The following is a 17,321-nucleotide window of genomic DNA, read 5'->3' as shown; positions in this document are numbered from 1 at the left end:
TAAATGGGAGATGTTGATTACTGCACTCATTAGCTGCAGGTCTCAATCAAAGTGCAACAGTCAGAAAATGGCAAGAAGAAAGTGAACTGAACATTAGGGACTTCTTTTGTTCTCTAAACAGCCACTCTGTTTTATGGGGCAGCCTATTTTTTCATATTTTTTTTTCCTCCATGCTTGCAAATTATGGAAAAACTTTCTTGAAGAAAATGTCTGTGAATTCCTGTGTTATAAGGTAAAGCTGGGGGTTTGTTTTGTAATATGTAAGGCCCGTGTAAACATACTAAATTGGTCTTTGGAAAATAGAAACTCCTTCCTATTCAGTGGGAAATAAATATCTAACAGATTAAGGGGCATTTGAAAGGACAAGTATACTTAGTGCCATGCTGCATGTAATCAGAGTATTAAGCAGGAAGATGACTCCACACTTCTAGAGTTATTAAATAACCACTTGAAAGTGATCAAAGTGTAGTAACTGATATGCTGCTGAGTAACTAAGAGCTGGGGTTTGATGTCAGCCAGAACTTGGGTGCATTAATGAATATGATGTTCCAGGTGAAGAATAACTAAGACACTTACTACAAATTGAAGAAACAGAAACTTGATTTATTAATACTATGCAGTGTAAAAAAAAAAAAAAAACATTATTAAACATTGGAAAAAACAGTACAGTAGTAGAGGAGAATAAAAAAAAAAAAAAGAATTCTCAATGTGGTGGAAGAAATCAGAGTTATTGGTGGCTCTGCATATTAATTCAGATGACATTCCAGCATTTAGGTCAAAACTCATCCTTATTTGTGAACAAAATGAATCCACCAGCAACGTCTTGTTTTAGCAGACACCTTATAAATAATAAACACAGTATTGTACAAAGATACATTTGTCATACCCTACCTGATTCCTGTGAACACTACCATCCTCTAGAATCTGTTGAGGTTGGTAAGGGTGAACCATGTAAGCTTAGAACATAGTTTCCAATTCTCAGAAGGATGAAATATGCCAAATTAAGCATGTCTTCATGGAAGTAGCAGTGACTGTTAGTAGTAGTTTGTTCTAAGAGATTGGATAAGGTAAAGTCTAGTTAGAAATTGAGATTAAAAGTGTGTTGCTTCTTTTTTCAGTCATTTCCTAGGGTTCTCTACTATATGTAACTCTTAACCACCCAGCTGATGAGATTATTACATTATATTCAAATGAATACTGTTCTGTGTATTTGCCCACAACACTAAAAATCCCTGTTCTTATGTGTAAATGAGTTGTTACCTCATTTTTTAGAAGTTTAGAAGTTTACCTCATTGTTTAGAAGTAGGCACATTGTGTTTATGGATTAAAAAAATCATACCTTAAGAGGTTTCCTGTAAGAAATATTTGGTTACAGTATTTTCTTTTGCATGTCCCTACATGATTGTTTTCTGAGACTATGACATTGGCCAGTAAATAAGTTTGGAAATGAAAAGGGTTATCTACATATAGGGATGGGGAGAAAAGTAGTAAATAAGTAACTGAAGAGTGTATTACTCTTACTAATTATTGCACAATAATATGAAATTCTGAATAAAAGAACAGCCACTCAGAAACTTTATGATTATAAATCGTTATTCTGAATTTGTGATATCTAATATTTTACTTTAACTTATAAGTATTTGCTGATGATGCAAAAAAATAAAAAATAATAATAATCCTAGTAAGTCCCATAATATTAGTAATACATGATTGTTATTAATATAAGCAGTTTGGGAGGTTTTAGCAGTGATTAGAATGTTTCTGTTTGTTTATTTCCCAGAATTACTAAGCTTTTTGAACATTTGCATAAGCTGTCACAGAGTTCTGTTGTATGTCAAAAATTGTCAGACTTAAAAAGAAGAATGCAGAATTCCTAGATCATGGCTTCCTTTGCAGTTTATTCACAAACTCGTGCTTTAATTGTCCTAGCAATAATACCCAGTGGCTACCATTCTACTATTTCAAAGTAATTCTGTCAAAATGTCATTGCCCAGGGAATAAAGTTGTCCTCCCCTGGAGGTAACTCCTCACAATCTAACAGAAGTGAATATTGCAGCATAAGTTGGTAACTCAGTGAAACATCCCAAACACGAGTCATTGATCATCCGGTAATTTTCTGACTCCCCTTACAGAAGCAGCCAACAACCTGCCCATCTACCAAAAAAGAAAAAGTAAAAACCCATCAAAAAATAAAATCGCACTTCCATGAAAAATGATTGCATTAGCAATTGTAGATACTTGCAGACATCACAATTACAGGGCAGTAATTGTGTGCATGCTTCTATAGTTGCTTTTTGAGAGTTCACGATCAGTTCTCTTAAAATTTCCCGGGAACTCCATGCTATTCTTTTTCCCCCATTTAAAGAATTTCAAACACCCTAAAACTTTACTGACAAGTCCTTTGGCTGGCATCCTATCTGATAAATTGTTTCTAGTAATCCCTTGAGAGTAAGTAGGCTCACTGTAAAATAATTCCATAATGATACTTGACAAATTCATAATGTCAGAGATGAACAACCCTGGGCAATCATATAAAATCTCTAAACGCTCCAAGATGTCACCTCATGATCAGCAGAACGCTTTTTCAGTTCCTGGTGTACATGTGTTCAGGACTATTGAACATCACTACCACAGCAGGCTCCTCTCCATACAAATCATGTCAGTGTGCTTAACTGTACGACTCTAGCCAAAGAGGGTACATTCTTGGGCTAGTTCAGCTGCTTTTAGCGCAACCCCTGGACTTGGTGTTTTGTTGGGTTGGTATTTCTTTTGTTTGTTTCTTAATGATTTACTATTTTTTAATAGATCAAGATTTGTGTCAGGACTGGAAGTTAGGTATTTATTAAAAGGGAAAACAAAACAAATAATAGAACATGATCATGAGCTGGTTCCACCTCATGTCCCTGTTGATTCCTTATTAGATGTAAACCTTGATCCTAAAACTCATTTGTGTTTGTGTGATGTCTTCAAACATTCTTCCTCACCATAAGATAGTGCCATGCTTCAGTTGGGAAAACTGAAACCCTCCTGAAACAGACAGGGAGCTGCAAGTCATGTAACGTTCTAGATTTTCCTGGTCTAATTTATTAACGTGAAACATGATTCGTGAAGTATTGTTGTAACAATATATGGGCTTTGTGTTCTGAAAATTTAAAGAGTTGATAGATTTTTCATAGTTGAAAAAAAAAAAAAAAAGAAAGTATTGTTAGGAAAAAAAATTGCACAAATTCTCAAAAAACAAAAGTGTTTTAAAATACTGCCTGAGTTCAGAAAATATGATACTGATGGAGCAGCAGTAGGAGAATATCACTGTTGCAATTGGTATGACTCTCACCTCCAAATTTTTTCAATAAGATTGTCTCTCCTTGCGAATTTGGCTAAACACAGATACAATTTAGCAGAACTTAACTGTCCTTAGAAATGATGAATCACAATAAAGTTGTGATTATAACTGGATATGTCATACTTTTAAAAGTAGGATAAGCTTTTTAAATTTTAAGTGTCTTCCAAAATTATAGGGGCAGAAAGTGTTTGACAGTAACTCTCAACTTCCTCCTTGCATTATCTTTCATATGTAGATGATGGAGATTCACAAACACACAGAACAGTGCTTGTTGCTTGAGCACTACAGCTGACACTTGCCTTATGGCAGAGATACAGTGAGAGATATAGCTAGAGAGCACAAAGAGACAATAATCTGAGCAAAGCCACTCTGCTGTGGTCAATGATAAGCATGTTTCTCTTGAATGGAACCAAGGTCAGGAGATCTGTTTTCTTACTAAATTGAAGAAATATGCTGCAACCTGAAGTGTAGCATCAGCTAATGCTTCATGCCACCACTTAGTCCAGCAAACTGAAACCGGATGGAGCAAAGATGCTCTTGGGATCCTTACTGGCTGTCATCCTTTCTGCTGCAGTGCTAGCTGATGAGATCTCAATCTGAACCAGAAACAAAGTGCATGCAACTCATGACCTCTTGTTCCTAGCTGGGAGAAAACAACCCAAGGCAATCTTGGCATAGCTGACACTGGGAAAGATGTGGAACAGAGCTCCAGCTGCTTTGCTACTGCACATGCTGCTTCCACAATCCACATTCCAGCCCCTTCGTGTCTCTCACGGGAAATTGCAGTAGGAATGAAGAAGAAGCATCTTTCCTGCCAGTCCAGATGGTGGGGTGGGCAGAGCTGCTATAGCTGAAATGGAGCAGGGTGGGGCTGGGCTGGACTAACTGCAATTCTAAATTGATAAGCATCGTTTAGATAAATTGCCTTCTCTCATTTTAATGAAGAAAATGTAATTGAAAAATGCAATCATGCCTGCAATTATTCCTTGGTTCTTAGAGATAATATTTCTTTTTTAAATATAGCTTGCTGACGATCAGGGATTGGTGTTGATGACAACTGTTGCCATGCCGGTATTTAGTAAGCAAAATGAGACTGTAAGTACTCAGACTATTTCTGCTGTGTGATCATAGAGTGGCTGCTGGAAAGTTGCTTTTAGGAGCCTAACAATGTTTTAGCCTTCTCTATAAATGTTTATTATTTTCTTCTTATTTAGGCTACAGTTAATAACTCCATGTTGGCATAAAAATGTGAACAAATAATCCCAAATATGTATACCCTAGACACCATAATAAAATAATAAAACCCTCTGTTTAAGAGAAAAACTCAGGCAACAGCACTCTCTTTCTTTTATGTTATCCTCTTACAGAAGATAATCCATATATTTTTCTTCTTTGTACTGGTAGGCTTCTATTGTGTAGATCCAGAATTTAGTTACTGGTATTTATATCATGTATGTATATGTTTATTTTTGTTAATTTAACTTAAGAAAATTATGCATACTTTATGCTTAGTCCTTCTCTTTTGCCTACTGAGTGGCAGGATAAATTTTGAATGAAGGGAGTAACACATTGCAGCTATACTTTTTTCATTTGGAAACTATTTCACATGGGAAAATTTTCTGTAGAGGGACTGAGTAACTACTGAAAGTTTGATTACCTTTTCTGTCTGAATTGCAGATATAGTAGAAGGGAGAACCATTATTGACTAAATGACTGCTTGATTGGATTAATACCAGCCTCTGCTCCTCTGCTTTCCCTACCTTTCAAATGATCTCTCTGATATCTAATCACTTCTCTAGAGTAGCTACAATGTTAAATTACTGGTGAGAATGTTCATTACCATTGTGTTTCTCAGTACATCTTATTGTTCTTTTCAGAGATCAAAAGGGATTCTCCTGGGAGTAGTTGGCACAGATGTCCCAGTTAAAGAACTGCTAAAAGCTATTCCAAAATACAAGGTAATTCACAAATGTTGATATGTTGTTTTTACTCAGTATATGTGATATAATATTATTTATTTGGCATTTATGTATGCAAAATGAAAACTAGAGGGCAATTCCATGTTTATACTGATTTAGCTCCATTGTGTCACCCATTTTCCTCAGGAGTTTTACCTTTGTATAGCCAATTTTTCCTGCCAAAATTAATGTATGGCTTCATCTTTGATTTTCTGCACATCTCAGTGTGCTCTAGGAGGTCATCTTTAACAAAACAAATGAGGCCATTCAACCACCCAATATAAGCAGAACACCGCTCAAAATAACAAGAAATCAGTGCAGAAGATTTGAATATTTTTTTATTAAGAGAATGCAAAACTCTTGCCTTTAGGATTCCCCTCCATGTATCTTTCCTGTACCAAACTAAATTAGGGCAAGCAATGCATTCCAGCAAATGCCCAACCAGACCAGTGTTTCTTTCCCTCCTAAAAAGTCTTCATAAAATATTTTCCCGCTATGTAGTTTTTCAAAGTCAGCAAAAATTCTACATTAAATATTTTTTAAACCAAATTTGCAGAACATGCAGCACTTATTTAAACAACAAAAAAAGTAAAACTAAAAAAAAAGTAAAACTAAAAAAAAATTTCAAATCCATTCTAATTTTAATGCACTGGCAACTAGCAAATGATTTTGTAGATCAACATGCCACATTTGGGTGGTTTAAATTAAATAAGAATTTGATTTTAAAAAAAGACAACATAAAATAATGAAAATTATATTGATATGGTGTATGGCAATAATTTCTTGAAACTTGCATCCCACTGGGATAGACTCTATGCAAATGCAGAACAGAAAGGCTGTCCTAACTGGAAAGAAATTTGCAGAGTGTGAGAAGAGGCAGCAGATGACACCTTAGTAGCAGGATTTAGTGAAGAGAGACATTCCAGGTCAGGATAAATAACAGTACAGTCTCAATACAGGAACCACTGAGTTAATTAACTTTTGTGTATGCAGAATCACTAGAAGGTGGCAGAGAAAAGGATTGCATATGCTAAATCTGGAGCAATGAAAATCTTTGTTGTCACCTTCCCATAAGCTAAGAGTAGAACAAGTTTCATTTGCAATGAAAAGGATGAACAGTGTTGTAGTAACTGAAGGTATGACTGGTGAAAGCCTGGCTGTTCATGGCTATATAATAATGTCCAAATCACAGAGATATTATTCAGAAGGCTTCTGTAAGATTTGGACATATTCTGAATGTACACAAAGTATAGAGTGAAGGCCCTGAATGACAGGTACTGCAGCAGATTTATTCAAAGTGATTCAGAAAAGGAGAAGATAGGCAAGGAGATTAAAATTTTTGGTTTATTCATAAGATATAATATTTTTAAAGACTTAGCTTTCTGAGGAAGTAATATACAATCCTGTTTCTAAATACAAGACTATTTGAAAGTACATTTTATACTGCAGGATGTAAGGCAAGAGAAGATTATTACAAGAGGCATCAATATCATGCAATACAATTACGTTAGTGAAACCATTTGAGTTATAACTTCCAGTCTCACATACCATAAACATTTCTGAACAGTAAAAAGACCATGCAATTGCAAGAGCATAATCGCCCCTGGGACCCATTCCTGTAGAGGCAGTATGTGAAATAAAATTCACACAGGGATATAAAATGATTGGTTGGAAATAGAATTCTGCTGACCTGGAATTCTCTCAGCTTGGATGAGATGGGTTTTATGCTGAGGAAGATGAATAATAACAATGAGCTATTTTCAGCAGTCATTTTCCAGACTAAACTTCCCCAGATGTCAGTGGGAGTTTCTTATTAATAAGGTAGGGTTGGATTTACTTTTCATGTGCCATTTTACTGTTACAAAATTTTTTCGTTTCTCAATCAGTTTGTCATTTAGAGAGTTCAAGCTTAAAAGTGGCAACACAGCTGTAAGCAATACTCTCTCTCGAACCAAAGCATTTTATGTGCAAAGTATACAGTCTCATGTATTGCACAACACGCAAATACTACCCTTGCTGTGCTGGTATACTTCAAATTGGCAAATGCTTTTTATGCTGTGAAGTGTACCACCCACATTTGTTTTGTTACCTGACATCCATTGCTTGGACATCATTCTGCAGTTATCAACACAGGCAGTTATACTCAAGATCTGATATTTAGCCAACAGCTAGTTCACTTGTCATACTATAATAGGTAAAATATGTCCACTGTTATTATTTTGGTTCTCCTTCCTTTATGAAGAGATGCCAAGAACATATCACCTTCTATTACTTTCATAGAAGTTTATTGCTTTAGGAAAACTGCTAATTTATGAAACAATCTTCTCTATAGGAGATACAGTTGACCATATACAATCATTCACAGACAGATATGGTATAAATCTACGTGGCATGTTTTCTCTATGACCTTGCCATAATGTAGTACTCCGTTATATATTCCCAGAAAATTACAGAAGCCCATAGAGTTGCTGTCCTATTTATCTCTTAGAAATGATTCTAGCTTGTCAACCTTTCTCACATTGCTTCATGCCAGACAAAGTCCCGAGGATCCACTTCAGCAAAGCATTTAAGAATGGAGTAAAGTATGAGGAAATAAAAAAAAAAGCTTGAATTGAATTTAAACATCTTAGTAAGGCATATGGCTGAATAAAGACAGTTTTCTCTTTGCTCAACCAGATCGTTCATAGGGAACAAGGGAAATATTATGTTTTCAAAAGTTTTTTTGTTAGCAGGGAGAAACATGGAACAAACGCCAAAGCAAAATACTTCTGGGTTGTAGGTTTTCCTTTGTTTTGTTTTGATACCTCAACAAATCAAGATGCTTACATAAAGATATGGCTATTGAAACTGAATCACATTCACATTGAGCAGTTTCACAGCACTATGGAATGTCATATTATTTGGCTTCACAATTGGAAAGCACTGAGTGAGGATGCATAGCAAGCATGCCCTCAGCATGGCAGAAGGCAGTTACACACTGAAGCTGCAGAAAGATACTATATTAGCATCACAGTTATGCTAAGAAGGGATGTTGAATGACCACGTGAATGATTTGCAGGTATATTTGGGCACTCGGTAGGTGCACTCAGCTGTGTAATGGACGTATTGTTAAAAGAGTAGTAGCATTATTTAAATAAGTTCAGTGTTAAATTTGATTATGTATCCCGTTGGGCTTCATAAAGCATTTCATTGCTCTCGTATAATGTCCCATAATTCCACTTGGTACAAACATGTAAATTAGATTAATTTCTTATAGATCCATGCCTTCTTCTGAGTCTCCCAATGAATCTGAATTAACAGAGAGCTAAATGTAAATATCATCTATGGCAGGTCACTGTTTGATCAGTGTAACTGTACTTCCAGTATCATTGATTTGAGTGCTTCTTTTACAACATCACTTGAACAAACGAGGCGAACCAAACCTCGCTGCTCCAGGGAATGTGTGAAGGTGTCAGCATCCTTTGATTTGATACACGTTGTATGGGATGTGCTGTGTATGCGTATATATCTAATTCACTCCAAGGTACATAGAAGTGAGTGTCCTAGATAACAAAATAAGTCTGTGACATTTTAAAGTTGTGCTATATGCTGAATTCATCACAATGGCAGGTTCTCATTTGCAAAAATGTCAGGGATCAAAGCTCTGCATATATTATAGTGAAATACTGTGTGGGTACTGTTGTGAATATCATCTTTAAGCCCTGGATAACTGAATGTTTGCCTGCTTTTGGTTTAAGAATTTACTGTAGGCCATGCTAATTAGTATTTCTTTCTCATTTACTCTTACAGTTAGGTATTCATGGATATGCTTTTGCAATTACAAACAATGGATATATTTTGACTCATCCAGAACTTAGGCCTTTGGTAAGAATACTATTTACCAATTTATTTTATTTGGATGTATACATTACACTTGTTTATCTTTTAATGTGAAGAATATATTCTTTTTTTTTAAAGAAGCATCAGATGATGTACTTTACAATGCTTTATAGCACTTTGTAATGCTTGATAATTTACCTCTGGAAACAAAGATTAGCATAGAAAACATCATGGAAAATAAATATACTAGTTTCTGTAAGGGATGCAGGTCTCTGTTACTGCAAAATGGCAAAGCCAAAAATTGCTGTAATTACATTCATTTTATATTGAAATGGAATGCCAGAGTGCTCTATTGCTGTGTAATAACCCTTTTTTGCCATGCTAAAGTGTTAAAGCTAATTTAATATGTGTACGGAAATTTCAACAAAGCATACTTTTAAGCAAAATAAGGGCACTAGGGATATTCGTACTAAAAGAGAAGTAGCAGAAAATTCTGCCTTTGGTTTCCCTTATCATTGTCTTTGCATTAATCACGGTAAGAAAAATAGAAGTGCCTGTTGCACAAATGTTTATAAGCCTAACACCCATGAGAACTGGTACATTCTTGATTGCATCATTGTTTAGTAACAGCACGTGCAAGTGTTCATCACTATCAACTCTTAATAAAGCATTGGTATTAATGATTCCACTGCTGTGTACACATGGATGCCATATGTGTCATAATTTTTCTTCAATCAAGAATATTGCTCATGGTGCTGGTAGAATTTCTCATAGACATGGAAAGGAAGACAGTATGTGCTTAGGATATGTCAAATTACTGACCAATAAGCAACATAATTCTCATAAATGACTGCTGAAAATTAACCCACTGTCAGAACCAGTCAGTTAAAATAGCATGCTTCAGTGACTATTTGTTGCTGAAATATTTTCTTACCTTCGTGTTCCCTACAGATGATTTCCAGTAAAGATGAATTTTTATCCTATTGCTCTATGGGGAACAGGGCCTCTGCCATCCAAATATATAATGGCTAGGGAATAAAAAAAAATTCCAGCCTCAGTAGAAGCAGTTTACTCTTAAGGAAGATAGCAAGCTCTGAATCAATCCCTAAGCATTTCCTCTCTTAATGCATTTTGTCTCTACAAGACAGTGCGTACATCTCAAGCATATACTAACAGAATCTTCTGAATCCAATTACCAGCAGTGTCCAGCATGAGATTGCTCCTGAGGAAGATGCAGGAACTGAGTAAGAGGATGTAGGAAAGTCTCACAGTAGTTAGCATAACTCTTTAGCTTCTGCTCAGAAACATTTGGTTCTCATTTTTAAACATTAAGGCCTGTTAGAATGGATACTTCTGTTATCCATACTAACATACTCATTTTTGCAGTCAGCATAACTTCTCTTAGTAATGATTTTTCCATACTGTAACTGTTTTATGCAGAGGTTTCATTTTTAATTCCGGTTTTAAATTTCATTAGAAGTAGTTTTCACGAACATGGAAAGCAGAAGCTCCTAATTTATCTTTTCTTTTCCATTTCTTACGTTGTGTAATGATTTGTAATGGATATCTCATTGAAACACCTCACCATAATAAACATTCAGTATTTTAAGTATTCCTGTAATATTTTTCTGTACTTGCTTTTCTACACAGTGTTGATGTATTCTCTCTATCTTTCTGACCTCTTATTTGTCCTTTCTTCCATATTCTTTGCTTTCTTGACTGCTGAGCTCTATTTGGTAACTACAGCTGAGCAGAAGCAGCAGTAGAGGCTGCCCTAACCTATATATACATTATATACAGAGATTTTTAGCACACCTTCAGGTTTCTTCTGCTGCATCTTCACTGCTTTTTGCCTTACCCATGTCAGGTGGCTATAGTATAATTTTACTTTTAGCTCACATGCAGCTGTATCAAATACATAAGCTAAGAATTGCTTAAAGAGCCAAAGTTAAGGGCACATGAACTAGATGAGATGTGACTGTACTAACATTTTGTATGTATTGCTAACATTCTTGTTACTTGAAATTTTTTTAACCTAATGATGCTAATTGTCCTCAGCGATTAAAATGATGAAATAGATGCTGTTTTGCTACTGCATAAGATTTTCATATGAACCTTTCTCTCTGTGTGAAATACTATTGCACAGAGAAGTTGTCTCCAAAGTTTTGTAGCTGTTGCAAAGGAAAATGTGATGAGATTGGTTTTACTTCATGATTGGCCACCACTACACTCACAATTTTTTTTCTTATCTCTGCATGCATTAAAAGTATTCATAGGGTTTTTGGCTGGTTGATTGGTTTTTGTTGATGGATTTTTCCTAACTGGGCGGTGAATCCCATTTTAAAGTAGCATTCTAAAGTAGATACAGAGGCATTGGGGTTTTTTGATTGGTTGTTTTGTTTTTTTTTTGTTTGGTTTTTATAACATTCCTCAGTTTTCATAGTATTAAAATCATGACCTTATCTTGATTTCTAAAAATGTAAAGGCTTTTTGAAACCTTCAGGTATGATAGATACATCTAGCAGCCTATATTTGCAAATCTCTAGGTATATGTATTCGAAATTTCTCTATTTACATTACAAGAATTAGACAACACGCAATTGCTGTACTGTGCTTTTTTCTTCTGGCAACTTACTTCAAGGATTGTTCCAAAAAAATAGTGTATATTCTTTGTAGATTTTAATATTCAGAAGGTAATAAAATCCAGGAACAGTGGATAGTTTCAATTATACTGACGAAGACTGCTGTCTGATTTCCTTATTTCTGTTGTGGTGGCATGTTTTTATGAGGCAGAAGTTGGTTTTCTGTTACTATCCCTAGCCCCAGCATACATCTTGAAGGCACTTATTTCATTACCTTATACAAGAGTCTCTCTTTTCAAAATCAGAGCATTGGGCAGTCGCCCATAAGCTGTCAACTTTAGGGAAGTCATTGTGATATATATTCATGGTCTGTTCATTTTATTTTTTGGAAGACTCATTTTTACCTCTGTGTTCTGTCAGTAGTGTATAATGGGAGTCTTTTTTTTTACTTCAGTGGAGTTTTTGAGAGTGAAGCGATTGCTGGCCTTAGATTAATATTTCAGAACAAATCCTAATACCATTGTAACACTGGCAAAACACTCGGTGAATGTTGTGACAATAAGTTTGTGAAAACAGGCAAATAAAATTAGAACTGGATAGCTGACAAAAGAGCTATCGCAAGATACAAGGGCTGCTCTGAAAGTAATGCCTCCTGTTTCATGACGTTGGCCCACTATATCAGAGGTGGATGTTGGTGGGATGGCAGTAAGGGTTGAACCTTCCCACCAACACCATTATGTTTTGTTGCCATGTGACAGATGGCAGCATAGGGGGCAGTCTGACAAAATGGCATCTGATGTGGAAGTGCGTATGAAGCAAAGGTGTGTCACTGAATTCTTCCATGCAGGAAAAAAAAGCACCCACTGATCATTCATCAATGCTGGCTGAAAATTTGTGGAGACCAAAGAGTGGATGTGAGCACAGTGAGGCAGCAGGTGGTGCATCTTAGCAGTGGTTACTGTGACAGTGGGTCATCTTTGCTGGAGCAGATCTTTTTGATAACAGCATGCAGGCTCTTGTTTCATGCTGGTGAAAATGCATAGCTTATGGTGGTGACTATGTTAAAAAAAAGTGTTTTGTAGCTGAGAATAGTGAGAAATAAATAGCGTTACTGTGTTCTTTGTATCTGGTGTAGTTTCCATGGAATTAAATAGGAGGACCCATGTACATAAAATCATTTTGAATGGGTTGGAGTTTATGTTCACGTATGTAAATTACTGACTTCATCCAAGCTTACATGCTGATATATTTTCCTATGATGATATAAAGCTAGAACATTGCTAGACTGCTGAACTGCTAACCCCAGTGGTTGTATCTGCTAGGTCTGAAGCTGACATGCTTCTTCTTAAGAAATTGTCTTATGGGGCACTGTGCTGACGAACAAGATAGGAGACACGCACTGGGGAAGACTGTTTCCTGTTGGACAAGTTTTTCATCTTAGACTAACCGCTATATTTAATCTCTGAACTAGCTACATTTCTTTGCTGATTATTCTGCTGGGTTTGTTTTAACGTGTTTTTCTTGGCCATTTCCTCTCCTATTTCTCCTGTTTCTTCTGCTGTTTCTTTGGTGTGTGTGTGTGTATGTGTGTTTTTTTGTTTGTTTGTTTTTTTATTATCTTTTTAAAATAAAATTGGCTTTCAGATAGGATGCACGGTTGCAGAGACATGATCAGATGATGGGACTAATCACATTTTGGAGGTTGAGGTGGAAAGAGTAACATAGTTGTAAAGGATGGTGACAGTTGTAGTCTTCCAAGTCAGTGCTGGAAGTTTACATGAGCAGCTATTGCCGTGGAAGAACAGAAAAGGAATTTCAGTTGCAGTCTTCTCTCAAAGCCATTACTAGAGATATGAGTCTTGACAAACAACTTGTTAGATCATGGAATCACAGAATGGCTTAGCTGGATGTTAGGTTCCTAAATTTCCTCTCCTTTTACTTTAAGGCCATTTCCCCTCATCCTGACACTATGAGGCAGTGTAAAAATTCAGTCCCCACCCTGCTTATAAGCTCCCTTCAAGTACTGGAAGGCTGCAATGAGGACACTCAGGACCCTTCTCCAACGTAAACAAGCCCAACTCTCTCAGCCTTTCTGCATAGGAGAGGTGCTCCAGCCCTTTGATCATTTTCATGGCCTTCCACTAGACCCATTCCAACTGCTCTTTGTCTTTCTTGTGTTATGGGCACAGTAATTATTCAACCAATTCTTTATACAGCAAATATACGGATTTGAAGGGTGGCCTCTCCTAGAGATAAGGATGTAATATGGGACCATGATAAAGGCTTTGCACAAGTCCAGGAAGACAACATCAGTAACTCTTCCTTTGTCCAATCATGTCATCGCTGCATCATAGAAGGCTGTTCCAAACAGCTCTTTCCTGTGCTGGGAGCGTGATAGCTAGGGTCATGATAACTAGGGAATAAGGTATCCATGGAAATTCCTAAAACAAAACAAAACAAAGCAAAACAGAACAAAACAAAAAAACAACCCTGTGAGGTCTTTCTTGTTCTACGATCGAACGCACTTTACCCTTATGCTTCATTTGCATAGAAACATGCTTTCTTATCCCTTTTTCTGCCCTTCTTTTCCCTATCATCCCTCAACCTGCGTCACCCCGCCTTCCCAACGGCTCCCGACGACCTTCCGAGCCGCCTCTCCACCGGGCTGCCGCGGCTTTGCCCTCCCCGTGCCGCCATCTCTCGGGGCTACCCCGCTGCGCTGCCGGGCAGCGGCCATGAGGTGGCGCCCCAGCACCGCCCGGCGGGGCGGCTTGAGAGACTTCGGGCTGCGGCTTAGGGTCGGGAAAGCGCTGAAAACTGCCCTTATCCCCGTGCTGCTCTATCTCAAAGCTCTTTCTTATTACTGTCATTTTTAATTTTGTTTTTAATTGCAGAACAGTTGAGTAAGTTTATTTTTTACTTTTTTAACGTTATCTTTCATTTCGTGTTTAGTTTCAAAACTGACAAGTCCTTTTCTTCTTCTCCTTCCCTCTTCTTCATGGTAATTCCAGAAACTATAGTTGAAGGTCATTTTTTTTCAAAAACAAATGCCAATAATGCCATATCAAAATGTAACAAGTCATTATTTTCTACAGAGAGTAGTGGTGGTGGTGGAGAGAGGTGTTCGTAATTGTTTTCCAGGAGATAATTCTTTAACTCTTCTTTAAATCAATAGAAATAGAGATTTTCTACTTAAAATGATGAATTTTTCTCAAGGAAAGAAAAGAATTCTTTGGGAGTATAAGAGTGAATTTCTGAGGTTTTGCAGACAGTGACTTGGTTTGGAAAGGTCCCTGCACATGCTTTAAATGTGCACAAGGACACTTTTTTTCTGTAACTGTTATGCCAGCTTTCATTGCCTATTTTTTTGATATTTTGCTCACACTTACCGTGGTACTCCATTAGCAGTTAAGATGCAAAATTTATCATGTTACAGATTGTCAATGAAATGAGTGCATTGAAGGCAAAGGAAGGATAACAAACAGATGCTGCAGACTTTTTACATATACTTAAAAACAACTGCTGTGTTTGTTGTTGCTGATTGGTCCTTACAAAGCTGTCACTGCATTTTGTTAAATGGAGGTGCTGGAGGAAAATGCTCTCTGATGAAGGCGTGGGGTTACAGGGAAGTTAAAGAATGCCACTGAATGAGCAGCGCCTGCCGGAATCACAGAGGGACACCTTTGTGAATCTGATCTCGTTGTAAGGGCTTTTACTTTTGCTCCACCATCGTAATATTTGTGTGGTTTTCAACAAAGAATAGCAGGACTGCTAGTAGCTTTTGTGAAGTCTGCAGCTTTAGTGATTCGGAGCTGGCAGTAGGAGTTGTATTTCTGTTCAGGGAATAAAGAGGAATTTCATTTTCAGTAATTATCAGGTTCATTTAAGGTAGAATGCTCAGAGTTCCCAGCCAAGAAGCTTGGGTTCCTGACTAAAGAAAATGCACGTTTAAAGAAATATATCTGTTACAGAATCAAATTGCTTATTTTATTCACATTCTACCATTATTTTTATAAAAGTAAAATGAGGACTGTTTTACCAATTACATGAGTCGATTATGATATCCCTTTCCCTAACCCAATAACATCAGTGATGGCTGAGGATTTTATAATGTTTCTGAATTGAAATTAAAGCTTTCTGTCCCCTCAAGGAAACTGAGGCAGATATTCCTAACGAGTATAAGATCTGGAAGACAAGTAGTGACAACTTTCGAATGGCTGCATGTGAATGCACTTTTTATCACTGTAAACCAATTGACAAATTGTTTTCTTTAAAATGGTGCACATCTTTATTTGTTTCTAATCAGTATTAATTGGGAACGTTACAAGTAGAAATCAAAGCCCCTGAATATATTGTAATGCCTTCAATGGAATACATTGGCAGTTTAGCTGCCTGAATAATTTGCCATTTAAAACTTGTTGACTATCATGATATATTGCATTTAGCTGAAGGACTTGGGTGTATTTAAAGATCGCTAGACCAATATTAAGTCTTTTGTAGCTGTAAATTCTGGGAAAATTTGTTTCTCCTAATACAGAAAAACAGAGAAACGCGAGTCTCAGGGGAAACATTAATGCCCCACTTAAGCAGTGTTAGCCTTTCATAAGCAGCAAATCTCATTTCTCTCTGGGGAGTCCCGCCTGGAACGTAAGATAACCTACACTTACCCTTGCTTTATTCAGCGACTCCATAAAACTCTACAGCTGTAGCTGACAGCAGAATATTTAAATGATTTGAACAGTGTAAATGCCTCACGTTCATTTAAATAACTGAAGAATTCAATCACTTGAATGCCAATGATTATTCCTATTGGAGTTTACATTTTAAAAAAGACAGCCCATCTGAATCCCTGTGAGAGCATTAAATTGCTGTCTAATTAGAAGTGCAAAATTACATATATTTAAAAGATAATTAAGGGTTTGAAGGCTGTTGAATAACTGGTTGTACATATAAATGAATCACTGAAAATTTGTTAGCAATATGTGAAGCTTTCTTTTATACTTTGCTTTCAGCTTTGAAGTTAGGTATAACTGAGCTCATGGGTTAAAGTCTGGTAGTATTAAGATAAAGGCAGATGTTTTTAATTATTTCTACTCGAACCCCAAATAATTATAAGCAGCTGCCAGTTTTACATAATCCTGAATGATAAGGTCCTGAGAATGCAAATAAAATCCTAAATAGAGAGGTTGTTTTTTTTTCTTTCAGCTTAGTAAATTGCATACATGCTGCATTGCTAGTCAACTGCAATCCACCTGAAAATGCAAGCTCAGCCAATGTACTCTTTGTCCAGTCTGTAGATGTGTGACTTAAAGCTATTTTCTGTTCCCTTGCTTTTTACCTCCTGCTATGTATTTCCATATGTTGTTTCATCGATTCAACCATTTCTGCAGTATCTGTAATGCAAACACATATGTTATGGCTGTAAATAGAGAAATACAAATACATGTGGCACAAGATCTTTATTTTTTTTTATTTTGCTAGAAGGTTCTTCTGTGGATGTGGTACATTTGATTGCTCCTGCTTTTTCTCTTCCTGGAAAATTCAAGTTGTGTTATTCTCTTTACCCCAGTGAATGATATGGCTCCTGTTGTCAGCTTTTCTGTGCAGTGTTGCTGGAAA

The 17,321-nt window shown here is 36.6% G+C and overlaps 1 protein-coding gene across 1 annotated transcript in view; it reads left to right on the top strand.

Moving 5' to 3' along the window:
* CACNA2D3 (calcium voltage-gated channel auxiliary subunit alpha2delta 3) overlaps positions 1–17,321 on the top strand; it is a 397,031-nt gene that overhangs the window by 280,445 nt on the left and 99,265 nt on the right. Inside the window, exons 15-17 of the mRNA XM_042823539.1 lie at positions 4,367–4,438; positions 5,221–5,301; positions 9,091–9,165. Coding sequence (XP_042679473.1) covers positions 4,367–4,438; positions 5,221–5,301; positions 9,091–9,165 — 228 coding nt within the window. The remainder of the gene's footprint in view (positions 1–4,366; positions 4,439–5,220; positions 5,302–9,090; positions 9,166–17,321) is intronic.

Source organism: Centrocercus urophasianus, unplaced genomic scaffold (genome assembly GCF_019232065.1).
Source record: "Centrocercus urophasianus isolate 14NV4802_14NV808 unplaced genomic scaffold, USGS_Curo_1.0 seq_22, whole genome shotgun sequence".
In the NCBI taxonomy this organism is placed as follows: domain Eukaryota; kingdom Metazoa; phylum Chordata; class Aves; order Galliformes; family Phasianidae; genus Centrocercus; species Centrocercus urophasianus.
This window is presented reverse-complemented; position numbering and strand designations above follow the sequence as displayed.